This window comes from Hyperolius riggenbachi, chromosome 8, assembly GCF_040937935.1.
Source record: "Hyperolius riggenbachi isolate aHypRig1 chromosome 8, aHypRig1.pri, whole genome shotgun sequence".
NCBI lineage: Eukaryota > Metazoa > Chordata > Amphibia > Anura > Hyperoliidae > Hyperolius > Hyperolius riggenbachi.
The window spans coordinates 65,458,041-65,482,743 of NC_090653.1; the positions used below are offsets into that span (position 1 = coordinate 65,458,041).

The window sequence follows — 24,703 nt, forward strand, 5'->3', positions numbered from 1 at the left end:
TATATATATATATATATACATATATATATATATATATACACATATATATATATACATACATACATATATATATATATATATATATATATATATATATATATATATATATATATATATATATATATATATATACATATATACATATATACACATACATACACACACATATACACAAACATCACTTCCTGGTTAGCGGCCATGTTTTTTGTGTGTAAGCACTGCCTAAAACTGGCGATTAAAAGCCAGGATGCGGGGAGCGGCGGAAACAGCAAAGAGGGATCCAGGAGATCACAGTGACTCGATTGGTACATTTTTTTTATTGTAAAAATCGGACAGTACAGATTATCTTTAAAAAGGTAAACTTGCTAGTCTGATAGTATCTTACTTGAGCATTGGACGTTGATTCCAGGAAGCAGAGACGATTGCCAAAGCCCTCTGCTCCCATGCACATCTTGAGGTTTTCTTTTCGAATTGTAGCGCTGCATTGTAGGACCACCACATCCTCCTGCAAATGAGATGAAACAGAGGTTATAAGAGGAGCAGGGCTAGTCACCATAAACACATAGGCTATATAAAGACAGAATGTAGTAGGCAGGCAAACAGAGAAGCCTAATCCACCCTCACAGGAAAAGACTGTGAGCAAGATAGGTATGATCATCATCAGCAGCAGCAGCAGGATGTTTACTAAAGTTTTTGTTTCTCAGCATGGTCATCAGCTAAAGCTTGGGGAAATTTTTTTGAATACTGTTAACTGAAAATACAAGTTTGCTGCCTGTAGCTGTAGCCCTTTTGGGTCAATATTTGGGCCATTTATCAAGAACCAAAGATTGCAACAAATAACTTTTGGCATTTAACATCTTTTATGCTCTTACAGCCCCTACCAATATACCATCCTTTACCTATTGATTTTAACTTGATCCTTGTTATTTTGTTACTATTAAAATGTATAATTATTATTATCTGCTATAATCTAAGCTGTCTATCTAATCTAAGCTGATATTGAGCTGTCCAGATCAGTATTGATATAATGCCTGATTGTTGAACTAGTATTAATTACTAATGTTACAACCCCATAAACCCAAAGTGACTTTAATTGAAGGATGAGTCACTGGCTGTCTCCAGGAGGTACACTCCACTCAAACGCAACGTCTCCCTCTGATAGGGAACTATTGGAATGTTAGTTCATCGTTATACTTATGTCTATCTCCTTATCTCATAATATATAACTAGAATAAGTTAAGATTACTGTCTAGCATTGCAATAAGTAAACTAAGCTGAAGTAACATTACAGATGAAGATTTTTCTCTCTTTTCTCTCTCGTTATGCAATCAACAATAAAAACTATTGAATCTAAACCAAAAACAATGAACCAAAGATTGCCCTACATAATGTGATCAGGACTAAATGATCCAATAGGATTCCACTTCTGAGTTCTCTCCATCATGTGATGCAAAGCAAGAAATGACATGTGAAATGAAACCCAAGGAATCCCTAACAGTGCCTAATGAAGTAGCAGTAGGGTATTGTACTGTGTTAGCCATCAGTAAAAGTAAGAGTGGCTGGAGGGACTGCGATCGGCTGCTGACTCCTGCTTCTGTGCTAGTGATGCTAAGATTTCTTAGGGTGGCCACTAACGATACAATTTGCCGATCGTTTACGAACAATTCTTTGTATGAACGATCGGAAATTATAATTTGGGACCACTGAAGGACAAATATCTCCTAACCAATCAGTATTTTGCATCCATTTAACCCTCCTTAGCGGTATGGACGAGCCCAGCTCGTCCATTACCGCCGGAGGGCGCCGCTCAGGCCCTGGTTGGCCGATTTTCATAATTTTTCATAATTTTTTTTAATACACGCAGCTAGCACTTTGCTAGCTGCGTGCCTACCTTGATCGCCGCCAATGCGTCACTACCCGCCGTGTTAGAGGGCCCCCCCCCCAGACCCAGTGCACAGCCTGGTTAATCAGTGAAAGGCAGCACTGAGGGGTGGATCGGGACTCCAGATGACGTCACTACGTCATTACAATCGTCGGCATGGCGACGGAGGAAGCCCTAAAGGAAATACCGTTCAGAACAGGATTTCCTTATGGGAAGACGGCGCGGCGGCGATCGGAGGGGCTGGGCGGACGCCGCAGGGAGGGGGGAATCATGTAGCTAGCGCTAGGCTAGCTACATGATAGAAAAAAAAATCAAAAAATAGTGCTGCACATCCACCCTGGAGCATTTAATAGATCGGATTGGTTAGGAAAGTTTTGTCCATTAGTGGTCCCAAACGATAATTTCCGATCCTTCATACGAAGAATTGTTTGTAAATGATCGCTCAGCAAATTGTATCGTTAGTGGACACGTTAGTGAAATCAGTATTAGATAAAAATGTAAAAAAAAAAACAACAAAAAAACCCCCAACAAAACAGATGCAGCAATATCAGTTACAAATGACAAAAAATGTTCCTGTCACCAACTTGAGGCAGGGAACACACTTGACTTCCAGTTTTCCGCGCGCGTTTTTCTGCATACTTTTTCTGCACACTAAGTGTGTTTCCATGCAGGAAAACGCGTGCGTTTTTTCACAGCAGCTGATGTCATTGATACAGAAAACTGCCAAAATGTGCAGAATCAGGATGCAGAATGTCAGTTTTTTTTCTGTGCGCGAACAACACAGTAAGTGTGCACTAGCACATTGATTAACATGAGTTCTCAGTTTTTCTGTGCAGAAAACGCGCACGAAAACAGTCAAGTGTGTTCCCTGCCTCAAGCTGATGAAGTTTCCTGAGTTCTGAGGTGTAAAATTCAAAATCACTTAAAGCAAATCTTTGTACTAATTTATAAGCTACATTTATGCTAATTTTGTCCCTTAAATTATATATTATCTTACAACATAGGTTTGAGAAGAGAATTTATCAAGCTAACCAATAAAAAATATCTTGCAAGACCTGTTCTCAGCAAAGTCTTCGAGAAAGTGTCATCTCCAGAAAACAAAATATTTTCTGTTTAGATAATGTGAAAACCAGATCCCCAGATTTTTTTTACTTCCTTCCTTCCTCGGACCTGCATGATTGTAATATGAATCCTGGTGGTCTGACTTCAGCAGACAGAAAATGAGGGGCAGCACTTTTGACAGGTGTTTAAAGGACAACTGAAGCAATATTGAGGCTGCCATATTTATTTCCATTTAGGCAATACTAGTTGCCTGAAACACAAGACCAAATAAAGCAGCGCTTCCAAGCTTCCAGCATAGTTCAATGTCAATTTATGCAGGCTTTTTTCAGATGTCTTCAGCACAACAATTCAATTCAAAGCTGCAGTGGCCTAAATTGTAAAAAATAGCCTGATCGCTAGGGGAGTGTAAAGCCCCATCTACACAGTACATTTTTTTGTCCAATTCGATTCAATCTGACATGTCCGATTAGGATTCGATTCAATTTGCCATTGTTTTGCAATGGCAAATTGAATCGAATCCCGATTGGACATATCGGATTGAATCAAATTGAATTGAATCGGACAAAAAATTGTATGGTGTAGAGGAGGCTTAAGCCTATGGTCCTGAAGTGGTTAACTATGTCTGTGGCTTTATACAAAACATGCACTGTTGGTGGGCCTTGAGGACAGGGTTGGGGAACACGGCTTTAGGCTATCTTGAAAACATTTACCAGACAACTGATGCAAAGTTTACAGGTCTGTAGTTTCCAAGTTCTGTTGTTTTCTCTTCTTGAATAGAAGGGAACTATAAGTTGTATGCTGGTCATATGAAACTGACCTGTTTGAAAGGGTCACAGAAAATAAGATAAAGTTGCGTAAAAGGGTCCTTTGACACTGAATCCCTTGCATTCCGCCAATGGACAACATCACTGCATACCAATGCCATGCAATGATACGTCCATGGTACATTTACAGGGGGTGTGATGTATCCCGAAGTAACACGCACAGCATACAATGTGTTTACTGGACAACATTCGCATTTACAGTGGCAGTGAAGCATACTTCTATTATACTGTATGCTTCACTGTAGGGGCGCACCACATGTCTATTGTATGATGCACCTTTACAGCACAGTTGCATCGCTATCGCAATGGAATGTGCACAGTGTGAAAGGGATGCTTAATAAGTTCAGAAAAACAAAAAATTGCTTTCCTAAATTTTTTGTTTTTAACATCTTAGTAAGGGGGCTTTTAGGACCATTGTAGTCCCTTACACACTCCAATGAGTTCTGGGTCACCATGAGCTTGCTGGTTAGTCTGTACCTAATAAGTTCAGCACTCTTAATTCCTGTGATTGGATACCATCTGTGGCCAGTGCCTTATGATTTTATTTAGACATGCTTGAGCTCCTTACTGGGGGGGAGACACAGACACTAAGTGTTAGTTTGTACAGTTGCAGGCAATTAAACCATACTTCTGGTCCTGTCAAAGCCAAATTTACACATTCATGTGCAGGTGAATTCCTTCCTTTGTTCACCCTTTCAGGATCCCAGTACAGCAAAGTCCCCGTTATTTGGAACTCAGGTAACAGAAGTCTCCACTAACCGGCATGCCTTAGGGCAGGGGTCTCAAACTCAATTTACCTGGGGGGCCGCAGGAGGCAAAGTCAGGATGAGGCTGGGCCGCATAAGGAATTTCACAATCGCGGCGCATCGCCGCCTCTGCCCGCCCCTCTCACTCTTCCTTCACAGAGAGGGGCGGGGAGAGGCGTCGATCCGTGCGGCGATTGACGTCAGGAGGGGCAGAGCTGAAGCTGAAAGCTCTGCCCCTTCCAGGAAATGCCAGCGGATTGACCCCAGGCAATTTGGGGGCTCTGCAACCCTCGTTTAGTGGCGGGGATGCGGCGGATTACTTGGGAGCATTGAAGCGAACTATAAGGAAGCTTTTGCCGGCGAGGGCCGCAAAATATTGTATCGAGGGCCGCAAATGGCCCGCGAGTTTGAGACCCCTGCCTTAGGGGGATAATAGGTACAGTGCTTTGCAGGGTACAAAATACTTGCTGAGCCTCCAGGCACCCTCTTCGGCTTTTTGGTGTCCATGTGCGGTGCCCGACAGGTCATGTGTCCTGATGCAGGTCAGGTGACACGTCGGGAGCCATACACAGAGGAAAGCCGTTAGGAGAAACAGGAAGGATAGAAGATGGTGCCTGGAGGCTTGGTATTTTCAGCTGCATGGAAGGGAGGTTTGTGCTTTTTCGGTAGGTTGCTCAGGCAACCAACAAGCACATGTATCTGGCATCAGGCAATCCCCGCAGGTACCGGATATCAGGAGTCTTGTAATATGTGAATATGGATTCCAGGTGTAGAATTCCTTTTGTTAACTACACCATCCTTTATCCAAATTATAATTTATATAAGCTAACCTTGGATCACAACTCTGGCATAAATTAAGAACCGCCTATATGTGAACTGGTCCCGCTCATCCCACTGCTGTTTTGTGCCCATTCCCTCAACAGGATTTTTTTTTAACCTTTTGAGGACCACAGGCTTACACCCCCCTAGTGACCTGACCAATTTTTACAATTCAGCTTTAACAGATTATTGCTCGGCCATTCAACTTAGCAGCCAAATAAATCTTGCCTCCTTTTCTGGCTGGATAGTGTACTGGTTAAGGGCTCTGCCCCTGACACTCTGCTTGTTCAGTAAGCCAGCACCTATTCAGCAAGGAGCCCTTGGGCGAAACTCTCTAACACTGCTTGTTTTTTCTTTCGCTAACATCCTGCGAGCGGCGAGTGCGGGCTGGCAGGCTGATCACGGAGCTCTGCGTCTCAGCAGGGAATGATTGCGCATGCACACGCTAGTGTTACCTGCTAATCTCATCCCCCAGGACTTGACGCCAATCGGCGTTAGGCGGTCCTGCAGGGACCCACTCTGCAGCCGCCAATTGACGTGAGGCGGTCGCAGAGCAGTTAATACATTCAAGACAGCCTTTCTTTTCAGGGTTGGTTTAACCACTTCAGCCCGAGAGCAATTTTCACATATAGGCGCTGCTCCCATTCATTTGCCAATAACTTTATTACTCCTTATCACAACTAAATGATCTATATATTGTTTTTTTTCAGGACAAATTCGGCTTTTAGTGTGTGTTCATTTTGTTTAGTAATCACCTTATTTTCTATGCATTTTAAAGGGAAAATAAGGGAAAAAGATGAAAAAAAATAATCTATTTCTCCATTTACATCCATTATAGCTTTAAATTAAACAGTGCTGACTATAAGTTAAACCCACTAATTTTATTTGCTCATCCATCCTGGTTATTGCAACATTTAGATTATGTTCCTAGCACAATGTATGGATAGAATATTGTATTTGGAAATAAAGGTGTCTTTTTTCTGTTTTGTGTTTTTTGCTTTCTCATTGTACACTGTCAATGATTACAAGGCCTTATTTTGAAAAATAATAGTAATATACCCTTATGGCATACATATTTAAAAAGCTAGGTTCCTAAGGTAACAATATATGTTGTTTCTTTCATATTCTGTCACTTTGTTTTCATTTTACAAGTCTTTTATTTTGGTACAGAATATGCAAAAATGTAATTTCTTTTGATTCAGTTTGTGACTAAAAAAAATACAGGAGACATGCGCCTCAACCCTAAAACTCTTTAAACTCTATTCTACTACTTATCACGGTTAAAATGATACCACATATGTCTCTTGTAGTGTTGCTAAAACTTTCCCAAGTTTGATCATAATTCTGAAAATGACTTTTTATATTTGATTGAGTTTGTCCCTACCTATTTTTCATGTGACGTGGTTCACAGGTTTTAGACACACCAAAATGGATTCCACAACTCGTCACGGTTAAAATGATACCACATGTGCCTCATTTAGTAGCAAACTGGTGGTGCACTCTCCACAAAAACACTGGACAAATATATTTGTCCAGTTGGGCTTAAGTGGGTAAGACAGCCGTCTAAACCAGCAACGACGGTGTCTCGTTTAGACAATGTCAGATGCTTCTCTGCTACCCAGCAGTAAAGAATTTGACAACCTTCAGCAGCAATTCCTGGCATTTAGACATTGCGTCCTGTTTTGACCCCCACAGGCGGGACATGGAAGCACCAGGTGTAGCCGATCTTGGACGCTAAAAAAAAAATGATGCAATAATTTTCAGTGTTTGCGCAGATGGGAAAAGCTGTTACCGATATTTAAAATGCGCTTCCATTCAATTAGACGAATACCCCATTTGAATGAATGGATGAATTCCCATGTGAATGGCGCTTAGGGATACTCGGTGAGATGGAAAGATCTCTGAATGGATGCAGGATTATGCAAATTTTGTATGCAAACGTATGCAGCTTGAACATGGACCATTGTATGCAAATGTATGCAGCTTGAAAATTGACCAATGAAATCCCAACAAAGTGGAATTTGATTGGTCCATTTTCAAGCTGCATACATTTGGAGGCAAATTGATATTGTCTTGAATCAATTCAGAATTACTGGCATTTGTAGTACTTGATCATCCCCACCCTCCCAAAAAAAAAAAGTTAAGGTTTTTCCCGCAGGCAACATACATCTTTACTAAATCTGGGCCAGATTTGCCAGACTACTCACACTTTCCAATATTCACCAGTTTGGGAGTAAATCTATTTCAATATATTATATTGCACCTAGCAGGCTGGGCATACTCAGTCCAGAAGATAGACAGACAAAGCTGTGACACTGGATGGCTAGACAGTCAGGACAGAGATGGAGAAGACTACAGTGGCAGTGCGAGTACACTGGGGATTACTACTAATCCTGCACATAATACTGTCAGGGCACCATTCACAGGCAACAAGCATATCACTGCTCATTGTTCAGCTCTGCTATGGCTCTATAATTAGCTGTCAGCACTCATGTTATCCCTCGAAACATAAATCTAGCAATATCGAGATAATCCACTACTCGTGCTAAGCACATGATACATTTTACATCTCATGACATGCCCAATAGACACCAAATAGGGATGAAGCGCATCCTCACTGTTACTGTAAAGCTAGCTGTAGGCATATCACCTTTGTCCTATCTAGTCAACTAAAAGTTGATTGGATAGATATGAAAACCGTTGCCCAATCCATTGTTTCCCCAGAATAAGCCTATGTTGGTAATTTATGTAGAGGTAGTCCCCGACTTATGAACACCCGACTTGCAAACAACCCGCCAATACGAAAATGCCTGAAAATGTAATTTTTTTTTTCAAAAAGACCCGATAGTTTTTGAGAAAATCGACACAGAAGGGGATACTGGAGGCATAAAGAGGGACACAAACTGGGACACTGGAGGCACTGTGGGAAACACAAGGAGGTACAGGGGACAGAGATGGCACAGTGTTTTGACCTATGGACAGATTCAGGTTAAGCACGATCTTGCAGTCCCTTTCTCGTTCGTTAACCGGGGACTACCTGTACTTTGTAAATACTTTACTCTGTAATACAAAAAAGAGACACCTCGGCCTCCCCCGATTTTTAAACTTTTTATTGACTTTTATCCTTTTGGCACCTCTGTTTGCCTGTACACAGTGGCATCACTGGGAGGGGGGTAGTTGCAGACGGCACAAGGTGTTGCCAGCAGAGGGGGTGACACCAAGCTCCAGGCTAAGGAAGAGTGGTGTAGGCTACGTAAATACAGACCAGGTTAGTGCCCGATGTACTTCTCCCTCCTACTCTTCTCCCTTTTTGCTGCTCTATGTTGAGCGAATAATGGAGTTCAGAGGCCACCAGAGCTACATGGTGATTATCTTAGCATTCTCCTAGAACAAGCAACGTTACTACCTGGTGAGGTTTGAGGTTCATGGGGTTAGGCCCTTTTTACACTTTAATTGAATGTTTACCGAATTAAAAAATAAAATGTCAGATACTCACCTAAGGAGAGGGAAGGCTCGGTCCTAATGAGCCTTCCCCCTCCTCTCTCGGTGCCCGGTCCCGCGCAGGATCCCCCGTGGCAGTATTCGACCAGTTCAGTCAAATACTGCCACTTCCGCATACCTTCGGGAGCTTTCGGAAACACTCAGGCTCCCGATGACGTGGCCGCTCCATACTACGCATGCGCGATCGCCCTCTATGACGCACTCGCGCATACGTAGTATGGAGCGGCCCGTCTTCGGAAGCTCGAGTGCTCCCGAAGACCTTCGAAGTCCCTGCGGCGGCGGACGCGAACGGGGGAGCCAGCGCAGCACCGAGGGCACCGGTAGAGGAGAGGGAAGGCTCATTAGGACCGAGCCTTCCCTCTCCTTAGGTGAGTATCTGACTTTTTCTTTTTTAATCCGGTACCCATTGGCTTTAATCAGTTGCTCTCAGTCATAACAAACAAACCTGATTTTCAAAGTAATTCCCATGTTTTCCTATAGCACAGTTCACACTTAACGCATTTGAACTAAATTCTTCTTCCCAATGCACTGCTATGGAAAAAACGTGTACCAACGCACACTAACGCAGAGCCCCTGATGAGTCATTTTTATTTATTTATTGTATTTATAAAGCGCCAACATATTATGCAGCTCTGGACATTAGTTTAGGTTACAGACAAAATTGAAGATTGGATATTTCCTGAGGGATGGAGACAATTTTGTTGGTGAAGTGGGTGGCTAAATCTGTGGCAGAGAGGGAGGAAACGGAGGGTGGGGTGGGGGCTAGGGGGTTGGAAGCTTGTGCTACGATGAGCTTGGTGAAGTATTCCTGCTTTGCATGAGCAAGGGCAGTATGGAATTGCAGCAGGTTAGTCTTGTACTGTAGGAAAGCCTGGTTAAGTCTAGTTTTCCTCCATTTCCTTCAGGGGCGCGTTTTCGAGTAGTGCGCCAGGGCTGGGGGTTAGGGGGTCGGTTGCGGCGGAATATTGATGGAGCAGCTTTCTCTAGGGCTGATGAGAGAGTGTGGTGATACTGAGCTGCAGCAAGATTAGGACAGGTTAGGGTGGGGAGAGTGGAGGAGAGGGCATGGAGGGGGTCAGCAAGGACGCTAGGGTTGAGCTTGCGTAGGTCTTGCCATCGACCAGGTGCGTGGGCGGGTAGTTTGGAGGTGCCTTCCGTGAGGAGGTTGAAGGTGAGAAGGTGATGGTCTGAGGGTGGAAAGTGTGTAATGTCAAGGTCTGCAATGGTGGTGGATTTAGTGAATACAGGATCTTCTCAAAAAATTAGCATATTGTGATAAAGTTCATTATTTTCTGTAATGTACTGATAAACTTTAGACTTTCATATATTTTAGATTCATTACACACAACTGAAGTAGTTCAAAGCCTTTTATTGTTTTAATATTGATGATTTTGGCATACAGCTCATGAAAACCCCAAATTCCTATCTCAAAAAATTAGCATATCATGAAAAGGTTCTCTAAACGAGCTATTAACCTAATCATCTGAATCAACTTATTAACTCTAAACACCTGCAAAAGATTCCTGAGGCTTTTAAAAGCTCCCAGCATGGTTCATTACTCAAAACTGCAATCATGGGTAAGACTGCCGACCTGACTGCTGTCCAGAAGGCCATCATTGACACCCTCAAGCAAGAGGGTAAGACACAGAAATAAATTTCTGAACGAATAGGCTGTTCCCAGAGTGCTGTATCAAGGCACCTCAATGGGAAGTCTGTGGGAAGGAAAACGTGTGGCAGAAAACGCTGCACAACGAGAAGAGGTGACCGGACCCTGAGGAAGATTGTAGAGATCGATCGATTCCAGACCTTGGGGGACCTGTGGAAGCAGTGGACTGAGTCTGGAGTAGAAACATCCAGAGCCACCATGTACAGGAAATGGGCTACAGGTGCCGCATTCCCCAGGTAAAGCCACTTTTGAACCAGAAACAGCGGCAGAAGTGCCTGACCTGTACTTGACACTGGACTTCAGGCATTTTGGCATTTCCCTCTCCCCAGTCTTCCTCCAGACTCTGGCACCTTGATTTCCGAATGACGTGCAAATGTTGCTTTCATCCGAAAAAAAGTACTTTGGACCACTGAGCAACAGTCTAGTGCTGCTTCTCTGTAGCCTAGGTCAGGCACTTCTGCCACTGTTTCTGGTTCAAAAGTGGCTTTACCTGGGGAATGCGGCACCTGTAGCCCATTTCCTGTACATGCCTGTACACGGTGGCTCTGGATGTTTCTACTCCAGACTCAGTCCACTGCTTCCACAGGTCCCCCAAGGTCTGGAATCGGTCCGTCTCTACAATCTTTCTCAGGGTCCGGTCACCTCTTCTCGTTGTGCAGCGTTTTCTGCCACACGTTTTCCTTCCCACAGACTCCCCACTGAGGTGCCTTGATACAGCACTCTGGGAACTGCCTATTCGTTCAGAAATTTCTTTCTGTGTCTTACCCTCTTGCTTGAGGGTGTCAATGATGGCCTTCTGGACAGCAGTCAGGTCGGCAGTCTTACCTATGATTGCGGTTTTGAGTAATGAACCAGGCTGGGAGTTTTTAAAAGCCTCAGGAATCTTTTGCAGGTGTTTAGAGTTAATTAGTTGATTCAGATGATTAGGTTAATAGCTCGTTTAGAGAACCTTTTCATGATATGCTAATTTTTTGAGATAGGAATTTTGGGTTTTCATGAGTTGTATGCCAAAATCATCAATATTAAAACAATAAAAGGCTTTGAACTACTTCAGTTGTGTGTAATGAATCTAAAATATATGAAAGTCTAAAGTTTATCAGTACATTACAGAAAATAATGAACTTTATCACAATATGCTAATTTTTTGAGAAGATCCTGTATAAGGTCGAGAGTGTGACCTGCAGTGTGAGTGGGGGTGTTGGTGTGTTGTACTAGGCCAAGTGAGTTGGCAATAGTGAGTAGCCGGGTCACAACGGAGTTCTGGGCTTCATCGATAGGAATATTGAAATCCCCGAGGATGATGGTGGGGGGTCAGAGGAGAGGATGTGAGGGAGCCAGAAGGCCAGGTCATCAAGTAATTGTGGGGTGGAGCCCGGAGGACGGTATAAGACCGCAACAATGGCAGGGAGGGGGTGGTAGAGGCTGATGGTGTGGGCCTCGAATGATGTGAATTGTAGGGAGGTAGGTGGTGTGAGGACACGGAAGGTGCAGGATGGGGAGAGGAGCAGACCCACCCCTCCCCCGGTCCTGTTGTCTGGTCTGGGGGTGTGATTGAGGTGAAGCCCCCCGTAGGAGAGGGCAGCCTCTGCGGCAGAGGGGGTGATCCATGTCTCAGTGAGTGCGAGGATGGTGAGGGATTTGGAGAGGAAGAGGTCGTGGACTGCTGTAAGTTTATTGCGGACGGATCTGGCATTCCAGAGACCGCAGGGTAGGGGGAGCATGCAGGGGCGTAGCAATAGGGGTTGCAGAGGTTGCGACCGCATCGGGGCCCTTATGCCAGAGGGGCCCCAAAGGGCCCTCCCTCAACTGCAGTATTAGCTCTCTATTGGTCCTGTGCTCATAATAATCACTTCTATAGATACTTTGAATAGTGGTAATCATTAACTAGCTGTTCCCCATCCTCTTCTTGCACCTCTGACAGTGTAGTTGCCATTGGCAGGTTTTGGTGCGCCGTATCAATTGTTATTTATAGAATGCTTGGGGGGCCCCGATGCTAAACTAGCATCGGGGCCCTCAGCTCCTTAGCTACGCCACTGGGAGCATGTGTTTGTGGGTGGGTGGGATGGATGGAAATAAGGTTGGGGCAAGGATGGATGTTTACGTTATTTGTGGACAGAGGGCTGTAAAGTGTGTGAAGCAGGTCAGCAGGGGATGCTTGTCTGGCAGCAGGCTGTGGCCCAGGATTGGGTGATATATCACCAGCTGCAAGTAAGAGCAGGAGGGAGAGAGTAAGCAAATGTGAATGGGATTTAAATGTTTGTGAGGTTTTTGAGCTGTTGGGGGGAGCACGAGATTTCAGGAGAGCTAACAGTTCATGAGAAGTATGGTGAGGAAAGCAGAACAGGTGAAATGAATATGGAGTGTGGTACACTGGGAGGATGCATATTGCAATGCAACTTGTAGATGTTTGCAGACAGGCAGAACATAAGAAAAGGCGCAGTAAACATGGTAATGGTCTATAACCAGGAAATTTCCAACCACTAAACAGTTTATATGAGTATGCAGTTAGTGCAAGCAAACCAGTGTAAATAAAGAAGCAGAGTCTACTTGGCTGTGCAACATATGTCCAGCAGTGGCATTTTTTAGCATCCGCATTGGAGGCAGTTCTGGATGCAGAGTAGTAGTTTCCAGCAGAGTCCTGTGGCTGTTGAATCCTGTTTGAATTCCTGGGTAAATTCTTGGTAAGTTGTAAAGCACTTAGGAATTAAATGGCACCAAATGACCTAGGCCACAAGTGACCTTCTTGCAGCATTTAAATAGGTATGATAGCTGCCATGGTTGAATTGGAAGTGATTCTCAATTAGAAATTGGGAAAACAGTTCAGCTGAGGATGGGAGTGGCTACCAAAAAGCAGGCCTGCAATAAATAATTGGTGCTCACTGCACTGGAACACAAGGATTCACAAATGTAATATGGGAAATTTATAAACACTGCTGAACTACTTAAATTTATATTAAACACTGAACAATGTTGGTAGCAATGTATACAGCAATCTACCAATTAAACATGCAGATAATGATTGCAGTCAGATATTGTAAAGCAGAAACGCATAGGAACTGGCTAAACGGACAGGAGGTGTTTGCAGTGTCTGAAGGGGCTTCCTCGCATTTTAAAGGGGAACTGAAGTAAGAGGTATACGGAGGCTGCCATATTTATTTCATTTTAATCAATGCCTGGCAGCCCTGCTGGTCTATTCCTCTGCAGTAGTATCTGAATAACACCAGAAACAAGCATGCAGCTAGTCTTATCAGATCTGACTTTAAAGTCTGAAACACTTGATCTGCTGCATGTTTTTTTCAGGGGCTATGGCTAATAGTATTAGAGGCAGAGGATCAGCAGGGCAACCGGTATTGCTTAAAAGGAAATACACATGGCATCCTCCATATATACACCTCTCTCTTCAGTTTGGAAAGCAGAGTCGTGCACACATGCTTGTAAAGCTGTCTGTGGTTGGGGCAGCCGAGATACAAGGTGAGCACGGTCCCTGAAGAAGCTGGGTGCACAAGTGATATTGCGGTGGCCCCAAGCTAACACACGGCTATATACCTGGCAGTGGTGTTCCCCAAGAAGGTGTTTTAAAACAGTCTGCGCTACGATTGTATTTTAACTTTATTGCATGTGTATGAGGATCATTGCAAGAGCTAAGGTATCGGAGACTCTATGCATATAGGAAGACTGCCTAACATTGGTAGAGGGTCTCAATTGCTGGTGCTATGATAATGATCTTGTGCAAAAAAGTAGAACAATAAATATGCTAATCCTGTGTAAAACAATAAATCACTAACAAACTGCAAAACTGCAAAAATATGAAAATACAAAATGCCAACAATTCAACTCATATATGCTGCTAAGGTGCCTGTGCTGTGCTAAAGTTAAATGATCAGTGTGGTGGAGAACAATTGCCAGAGGGCTGTCTCCCTCTCCTCTCCTTCCGACTACATAACGGGTAAAGTACCTCCTTTCATTCACTAGCACATACGCTTATTTGCACAGTGTTTTGCTGCTCTTGGCAATTTTAAATGTAACAATGTGTGTTTATTTCTTTGAAAAATGTATGCAGATGTAGTTTTACTATTTGGCCACAAGATGGCCACACAATTTTTTTTTTGTAGTCCTGGAAGCAAGCACTCTCGCTTCCAGGAAGTATAAGGAGGACGGCAGTTTCTGATAAGAAGCCGTCGGTCTTTCTACCAGGGACTTATGTTCTTATTCATTGATCTCTGGGCTAACGGGGACAACACATGCGCAGGAGTGCGCAGCAGCCCTACAGCAGCCACCTGGATGTGACAATCACGTCCAGGCGGCATAAATGGTTAGAGGACCACTATCACAAAAATTAACAAAATTTAAAATAAATGTGTATGCAAATGTGCTTTCTATTTTCCTATGTTACTGTCAATGATTGTAAAAGTTAATAGATCTGACATGTTTTGCATTAATCCATCTTCTTATGGGGTATTCTCAGGGTTTACTTAAAGAACAACTATACCTATGGAGCTTTTAGCCAGCAACACAAATGCTTTTCAAAGGTCTCTCAGCACAGCCTGTGTAAAAGGAATGCAGTGTTTACCAGCTGTTTTGTAACAATTTTGTTTTGGCATCGGGGAAGGGGAGGCAGAGCTGAACTGTAACCTGACTGTAAACGGTTTACTTTACACTGCTTGGCAAAGAGTAAGACACAGAAGCACACAGAGATGCTACAGCTAATGATTATTTACACACATTTGAAGCTATATTTCTGCTTTCTATCATTCTGAGCAAATTTTACTCATAGTATTAGAGCCAGTGAAGATTGATTCTGTATGCTTGATGTGCTGGGCATAGTCCTGCATAGTAATGCACACAGTGAAATCTGTTCTATGTAAAGGTCACATTTTCTTCACAAAAACATGCAAGATGAAAAAAAAAGCCTTTGTATTGCTATTTGCTAGTAATTACTGGAAATATATGTGGCATTTAGAATTTTAGTTAACTTTTGATCAGTGTCATTTAAAGAGAACCCCATAACAACTTCCTGGTCAGCACACTGTTAAACTGTAATATCACCCACTTGAGCCATAGGAAAACATGGACATTACCTTGCACATTCAGTTGTAACTGACAGCTGCTGATAAATAACTGACAGCAACTGGTATATTTCAGTTCTGACAAAATATTGTCAGAACTGGAAGGGATCTCTATAAGAAGAAAATGGTGAGCTTCTGAGAGGAACTGACTGTGAGGTTAGTATGTAATATTCATTTGCAGCTACATCATGTGTTTATTTTAAATAATTTTACTCGCTTCAGATTCCCTTTAAGCACTTAGGCCTGGTGCACACCAAAAACCGCTAGCAGATCTGCAAAATGCTAGCAGATTTTGAAACGCTTTTTCTTCTTTTTCTGTAGCGTTTCAGCTAGCGTTTTGCGGTTTTGTGAAGCGTTTTTGGTGTAGTAGATTTCTTGTATTGTTACAGTAAGGGCCCATTCACACTTAGAACCGCAGAACGCCGGCGATTACCGCCGGCGTTTTGCGGGAGTGATTTTCCCGCGATTAGCGCGGAAAAATCACTGGACACTGCGGCGGTTTTGGAGCGATCGCGATTAGCGTGCTGTGCACGCTAATCACGATCGCTAATCGCGGAACGCTCGTCGCCGGCAAACCGCTGCATGCAGCGCGGTTGCGGTTATCGCTAACCGCAACCGCGGCAGTGAGAACACTGCCACTCGCTACATTGTGTAGCGGTTCTTGCAGAACCGCTAGCGGTTTGCCGTGAGCGGGAATCGCTCGATTCCCGCACAAGTGTGAATGGGCCCTTAAGCTGTTACTGAACAGCTACTGTAACAAAAAACGCCTGGCAAACCACTCTGAAGTGCCGTTTTTCAGAGCGGTTTGCGTTTTTCCTATACTTAACATTGAAGCAGAAACGCATCCGCAATCCAAAATCTGCAGCAGCCCGGGAGTATGCGTTTCTGCAAAACGCCTCCCGCTCTGGTGTGCACCAGCCCATTGAAATACATTACCCTAGTGGATCCGCACCCGCAAGCGGATCGCAAACCGCAGCAGAACCGCTCTGGTGTGCACTAGGCCTTACTGAATAGCAGTTGCTCAGTCCAACTTCCAGAATAGTGTGCAAATGAGAAGATAGGCCGATGGAAATCTTTGTATAGATCCTTTCCAGGGAGTGATTTTGTAAAGAATAACATGAACTACTGAGAATTCCCCATGAAGAGCTGGACTAGTCCAAAACCTGTCTGGTTTGTAGGATTTTTATGACCTACTGTAAGCCACAGCAACATGGGACGGGGAGGGGGGAGGGAGTAATTTGTAGTAGAAATGTATTTAAAAATGTACACCCATGTATTTTCAATTTTGCCGTGATTGTGGTCTATTAAAGGACAACTGAAGTGAGAGGTATATGGAGGCTGCCATATTTATTTCCTTTTAAGCAATGCCAGTTGCCTGGCAGTCCTGCTGATCCTATGCCTCTAATACTATTAACCATAGACGCTGAACAAGCATGCAGCAGATCCGGTGTTTCTGACATTGTCAGATCTGACAAGATTAGCTGCATGCTGGTTTCTGGTGTTATTTAAACACTACCACTGCCAGGCGGACTAATCAAACATAGGTGTGTTCCTGCAGGGTATCCAGGCTCTCTACCTAGCCGCGCCCCCTGCCACTCCCCTGCCTCCCTGCACGCTGCGATAGACACACAGTCTTCTCCTTGCAGCGTTGTGACCTGTAGGTCACAAAAGTGAAAGTGGGCCCTGCGGCCGACAGGAGCGGCAGTTTTTGCGGCTACGTTATCCGCTCTGCCCCCCATGGATCAGGTAGCCTACTTTTTGTTTTTTGAGCCCACCTCAGGCTCTCTAGGTTTTTACCCCCCGATTCGATCATTTTGTTAGAAACCATCAAATTTTATATTGTCACAATTCTGATCAGTTAAATTCCAATCAATATTAGTATATTGATCAGAAGCATGCACAGGAAACTTAGTAAGGTGGACATACACATTAAACATTTTCTGAACTGTTTAATCACTGGAAACATATTACCTCCAAGATGATGATCGATCAACTTTCTATCAATTTCTAGGGAGAATCACTGAGGGCTAGAAGGCGCATAAGGCAGAACTATAGCAAAAAATGTCAAATTTAAAATATATATTTGCAAGACATACATTTCTCCCAAACTTTTCTTCTAGGTCGCTGACACTTATAGTAGGCAGTAAAAATCTGACAGGTTTTGGCTAGTCTATTTCCTCATGGGGGAAACTCAATATTAGCTTTATTCTTTAGAATATAACTAAATTGAAAAAATCAACACTAAGATGCCAGCTAGCCTCCCTACACTTTTGCACACTAATTTGGCAGTTGGACTAAGCAAGTGCCATTCAGTAAGTACTTTTGAAAATAAAGAAAACCCAGAGAGTCTCCCATAAGAAGATGGACTATTCCAAAACCTGTATATTTATTTATTGCAATAGTGGTCCTTTAAGTGTACCCTCTGTAGGCTGTATGATCCTCCCTACAGTCCTCAGGCAGGACAGTGGCATAGTGGCTAGCACTCTCACCAGCCAGGACACTATCTGCATGGAGTTTGTATGTTCTCCCCGTGTCTGCGTGGGTTTCCTTTGGGCTCTCTGGTTTATTCCACATCCCAAAAGCATGCAGAAAAGTTCATTGGCTTCCCCATAAAATTGGCCCTAGGCTACGATGGACATATGACTATGGTAGGGATTGGATTGTGAGCTCCTTCGAGGAACAGTTAGTGGCGGGACTATATATTTTGTACAACGCTACGGAAGATGTTGGTGCTATATGAATACTTAGAGAAAAAGGTGTAGGCAGCGCTTCCAAATACAGAAAGCTGCACCTGAATTGATTAAGCTGCAGAGTAGTGCAGAGCTCCAATGGACCATATTACACAACATGCATTCAAACAGGTACAGCAATGGAGGGCGTTAGCTTCAGCAAATAATATGTGCACAAATCATTTCCTACTAGACTTCCCCCCGGCGTTGACGTGCCCCCTCGGGGAAGACCTACCACTAACCTGACATTAAAAGCATAACTTACCTGGTGCGACTTAGTCTTCCCCGAGGGGGCACGTCAACGCCGGGGGGAAGTCTAGTAGGAAATGATTTGTGCACATATTATTTGCTGAAGCTAACGCCCTCCATTGCTGTACCTGTTTGAATGCATGTTGTGTAATATGGTCCATTGGAGCTCTGCACTACTCTGCAGCTTAATCAATTCAGGTGCAGCTTTCTGTATTTGGAAGCGCTGCCTACACCTTTTTCTCTATGTAAAATGTTCTAAGTATACTTGTGGTAGCCTGCATCCAATCTGCATTCAAATTTTAGATTAGGGACTAGCACATAAATTAGCACTTACATTTGCATAATTTTGCATCTGATTTGGATTCAAGGCGTGTATTTAGCCCCTGGGGGTCTGTACACGCCCCTTGATGGTTTATAAGCCAGTTGCAGCCTGTGAGCGCTGTCATTTTTGTCTGTCTGGCTATATGAATACTAAATAATAATAGTCCCCTCATTGCACAAGCTGTCATGAAGGGAGTTCCGTCACATCCGCAAATGTATGGAGAGCTAGAATCTGCGGGTGGTCTTCATACACAAGTAATACCATCTAACTCGTCCATGGGCAGTAGATTCTTTTACTTTTTTCTTTCTTGTCTCACACAACATTGGACTACAATTATCTCTTCACTATGCCTCGAGCACAAAGACAAATACAATTTAGAGCTACATTAGGTGCACTGCAGCAGCAGACTGAAAACAATATAATGCAGGAAAGACAACTGCAGAATTGCTGTCACAGGATGTTTCAGCAAGCTGTTCCCCATCTGGCCCTCCAGAATGAATCAAGCTGGCACTGCTGTTTAAGCAGGTTTATATTTATACTCTTCTATAATCTTGTGTCTCGCCCTATCACAGTGATACATGCTCAGCATACTCCTATACCATGAGGAGACTGCTTCATAGTATTTCTCTGCTGAGCTGCAGCAGAGAGAAAAAAGAAGCAGAGTCACATTCTTATGATATTCAGTTAATAAAAATATTGGTAGGATTATTTTACGATTTTAGGGTTTAAAAGGGGTACAATTTTTTTCATGTGCCTTTAGACCCTAGAAGCAGGAAAAAAAAAACGTAATCATACCCCTAGAGATCTGCAACAGCCCTGCATGTTACTCACCTCTCCGGGATCCAGTGCTGCAATTCCTTCTTCTGTCCTCCCGGTGATGCTCTACCCCATGGTGAGATTGCGGTCTGTCGTCACGTAGCAAACGTCAATGTCACCTGAGGGATCGAGAGCCTCTGAGGAGTGGAAGAACAGAGGCTGAGAGCATCCGGATCACAGGGAAGGTGAGTTACAAACGTAGCTGCGTCTATATACTTCCTGGCGGCTACTCTAAGCGAGGCTCGGGATTACAACTCCTAGCATCTCTTTCTCACCCGAGCATGGCTCAGGGTTACCACCGAACAGGTTAAGTAGTATTCCTTTTAGACTTACTTTTAAAAGACATTTGCACTACAAGAAATATTTATGGGCTTAAAATTAACTCCTTCCTGAATAAAAAAAGTATTTTTAGCTCTAGGTCCATTTGTGATACAAACCAATGAAGTGATATGGAAGTAGGCATTTCTTAATTATTTAAAGGGGCACTATTGGCAAAAAAATTGTAACATTTAAAATACCGGTATGCGCAAACAGACAAATAAGAAGCACGTTTTTTTCCAGAGTAAAATGAGCCATAAATTACTTTTCTGCTATGTTGCTGTCACTTACAGTAGGTAGTAGAAATCTGACAGAACCGACAGGTTTTGGACTAGTCCATCTCTTTATGGGGAAATTCTCTAAGAATTTATTTATTTTCAAAAGCACTTAGTGAATGGCAGTTGCTCTGTCCAACTGCCAAAAAACTGTGTAGCGAGCAGGGAAGCCGGCCAGCATCATTGTTTAAATCCTTTTTAGGGAATACCTTTATAAAGAATAAAACCATTGCTGAGAATCCCCTATGAAGAGATGGACTAGTCGAAAACATGTTGCTTCTGTCAGATTTCTACTACCTACTGTAAGTGACAACAACATAGGAGAAAAGTATTTTATGGCTCATTTTACTCTGGGAAAATGTACTTCTTATTTGTCTATGTTTGCACATATTTTAAAATTTACCATTTTCGCCATAGTGCCCCTTTAAGGCTGCATAACCAGCCTGGACATATTGCTGGTACAGTATTCAGGGCTCTTTAAAAATTACTGCCATCACTGAGTAGAGGCAGCCCCTTGCTTCCTGTGAGTTACATAGTTACATAGTTAGTTTGGTTGAAAAAAGACATTCGTCCATTAAGTCCAACCAGAAAAAAATAAAAATAAATAAATGAAACACCTGAATCTGCACATATCCCAGTTGATCCAGGGAAGGGCAACTGACACCTCCACGGGTGAGACTTCCAGCATGTGTTCTGCAAAACTTTCTGCTCACACTTGAGCCAACCATGAAGTCTCTTTTCAAAATGCAGCCAATCATAATAAGCCATTCGCATCTGTAATGCAAATGGCTACACAGGCAGGACTTGGTACTCCTCTCTACTTAGTTTTGCAGCGAGTAGGCCCGCTCTGATCTGCACTACAAGTGAAAGTAGCCTGTACTGCGCTCCGCATGCTACCAGGAGCGTCATCGATAACAAGGGAAGAGATACCCAGGAGTGCGTACAATCCAGTGGGAGGACTGTGATGATACTTTTATCAGCGATTGCAAAGTAGAAGTGGTAACGCTGCATCCTCTTGTTTACATTCACATTATTCCTCATTTTCCCCAGCCTGCTTATTTGTACAGTGCAGTATATCCAGCGCTGGTGCCATTCTTCTGGTCTTACAAATGTTATCAGGCATCAACTCACCTGCAACCAGCTTGAAGACAGCAGCAGGCCATGGCTTTCACACAGTCAGCATCATGTAGAGTCCAAAAAACACATTTACCATAGCAGAAGTTTTATTAAATCCCAGTTTACTATACCAGTCGTAGCTCCCATAGACTTATAATGGAGATGGGCCCGGGACCTGGAGAGGTAGTTTTCTATACCCAAATATTTATACCCGAGTTTATCATAACCAGATTACGCTATCCTTATCCAAATGGAGTTGGATCCAAGAGTGATCAATTCCTGCCCTACACAGCAAACTCAATTATGACAAATTTCAACTGAAATTTTAGACTTTTGTAGTCATTTCTTCTGCCTTAAAGGATAGTTTAAGTAACATGTGACATGATGAGATAAACATAGGTACATAGAGTACTATTCCAATTAAGAAATTATCTGAAGTCCCTTTCTGTTTTCCCATACAGCACGGGTTAAAACAAAAAACGAAGCTGTTAACTTTGCAAATAAACTTGTCAAACTGCTTAGGCAGGTTTCCTGAAAAGTAAATAGGAAGTTCAAATGGTCACCACTTCTGTTTATTTTGCAGCTGATTGAAGCAGATTATACAGCAGGCTGTCATGGCTGTTTAGAAATGAAGCCCTTAAATTGAAAATGAAGATGAGACTGTTCTAGGTTCTGTTCTATTTATTAGTAAAAGAGATACAATTAATCTCATAAGTTTAGGTTTGCTTTAAATGCAATGGTCTTCTACAAAGAGGGAGGATTGTGTATGCCTAACTTTTGGTTTTATGGCTATACTATCTAGCAGCCAAATATACCTAGTTAGACTCTTGGGACATTAAGGCCTCTTTCAGATGGGCAGCTGACAGGTGGTGAATTATCTGCCCATCAGCTGCTCTCCTGCACCGGCTGGGACTCACCCATGGAATCAGATCTGAGCAGCCATGCTCAGATGCAACATGTCGAACTGCAGTGGCCAGCAGCAGTGGGGGTCCAGGTGGTGGAATGACCCTAGGCCCCCTCTCTGGTGTGATCGTGTGCCAGTGAAGTCACAATGTGTTTTGGCGTATCCACGCCGTCACAGGGCACTCGTCTGCTTGATGACTACCACAGGGCTTTATGCCGTTTCAGGCCTGTTTTATCATCTATCTAGTAAGTGCAATTATACTGCACTTTATTCATTAAAGGATATCACACTACGGAGCGCCCCTCTCCTCTTTTGCTTCGTCCTCACCAGTCCACCTCACAGCCAAGAGCAAAGAAGCTGCTAGAGTGTGATCATGCCTGGAATTACAGCGCAGGATTTCCCTTCTATCATCCACTTGATTAGACAATAACCACTGTGTAAGGCATGTGGGGAAAATCCATCCCCGCTCGGGTAATGAGGCATCTCCTGCTAATGAAGTGGTTACTCTCCAAGGAAAAAAAATTACAGCAGATAAACGGAACCCCCGAACAATAAAGGAAGGGAGGAGGTGCCCCAAGTAGATAAAACTTTTTAAAAAACAAACCATGTAAAACAAGCAAGGGATGTTTAAGACCGCAGTCCTAAAGTGGTTAAGAGTGCCTATATCTGAGGGCCCAATTAAAGTTTCGCTATGGGGTCCCCGTGATCTCTAGCTATGCCACTGGTGTGATGTCATGATCAAGGTCCTGACAGTTTGCTGTATGCAAACCTCGTTGTACTTTGGGAAATAACATCTTTTTGAAACTGCCAAGCAAGCAATATCTCCCTCTGTGCACTCTCAGTAACAAACATTCTGTACAGATCACCTGGCAGAACTAAAGAGGACAAGTGATACATATCAGAATGTAAATCAGGGAGAGGAAAAATTTTACAATGGGCAAACACTGACTAAATGATCTATAAATCAATATAAAAATGAAAACAAGCAATTTTATTCATTATGTTATTTTCACTTTAGGTCCTCTTTAAGCTGAAAGACTAGTATGGCAGATGCTCAAGACTTACAAGTAGATGAGGTCACCTTTATGGGTTGGCAGTACTAAGCTGGCACACCAATCTTTGGACTGGGTCCACACTATTCCAGACTCGTATTGTGTAGGACAACAGTGGATCTGATGCGTGTTCAAATTGGATTCACTGAGGATGTTTTGGTATCTGTTGCTGTTCACTGCAGCATCCCTTTGTGTTTTCAAGAGCAAGTCCTGTAATTTGCCCAGTTGGATAAGCTTTACAGAGCAAACATCAAATGACCATGTAAGAAACTGGTACACAAAACGGGTATATTGTGCAAAATGGCAATTTTATTGATCTGTATGTGAATTTCAATAACCAGATACCATATTCCTCAGTCCAGTATACATAGTATGCCACTAAACATTTCTGTCAGAGTATGCATTGTTTAAAAGGAAATAAATATGGCAGCTTCCGTATCCTTCTCACTTCAGATGTCCAATAAGTGAGAGAAAATGCTGATGCTGTCTCAGAATACAAACTATAGATTTTTTTAAAGTTTGAGTCCTACACATCCGAAGTCGTAATGCAACAATAAGCTCACATCCCTGTCACTTGGAACAAACAGAGCAGAATACCTTCCTTTCCCTTCTTTCCATCACTATGGTCTACCCTTCCTCATCCCAGATACCCTCCCACCCTTACACCGCCAAAACGGGCTAGGTCTGTCAGTAATCTGCCGTGCGCGCACCCGCCGTGTGCACACACGGCCGCCCCTTCTGGCCCCGTCCTCCTCCAGCTTTTGGCAGTGTCTTTGCGTCTTGTCCCTGCACATGTGCAGTGCTAAAAAGCACGGACAGACGCAGCCTATTATTAGGTAGAAGATAGATATATATATAGATATATATATAGAGATATATATAAATATATATATATTATAGATTGGACACTATACAGCCATTCCAATACACGTTTCCACCTTGCTCCCGTTGTGCTTATCTTGTGAGAACGGTTTATACCTTCATAACCTGCTTCCGGGTTTATATACAGTATGTTGAAGTGCTGAGCACCGATGTTACAATGTTTACTATTTAGTTTATGCTGTCTTCTACACAATATATTTCTGTAGTATGGAGACTGTGTTTGGCTTCTGACTTTCTGTGACTGTATGTTGATCACTGAAAACTTAGTACTTAGTGCCTAATAAAAGATTTTGAAAATAAAAGCATATTTTGCCTGGAATATCAGAAGCAAATGAGATTCCCTCCATTTTTCATACAGTGTTATTGCCCTTCACCATTTTGTCCCCAGTAGGCTCCGCATCAAAATGTTTTCCCAGCTTTTAAAATTTTGAGACATTTTTTGAGGGACATTCAGCTGCGCTAGGGCACTTTGAA

At 43.1% G+C, this 24,703-nt stretch overlaps 1 protein-coding gene across 10 annotated transcripts in view; it reads right to left on the reverse strand.

Moving 5' to 3' along the window:
- Positions 1 to 24,703, reverse strand: part of RYR1 (ryanodine receptor 1) — a 375,187-nt gene that overhangs the window by 298,297 nt on the left and 52,187 nt on the right. For all 10 annotated transcript variants that reach the window (XM_068250552.1, XM_068250553.1, XM_068250548.1 and 7 more), the window contains exon 2: positions 386 to 505. In XM_068250552.1, the coding sequence (XP_068106653.1) occupies positions 386 to 505 (120 nt within the window). The remainder of the gene's footprint in view (positions 1 to 385; positions 506 to 24,703) is intronic.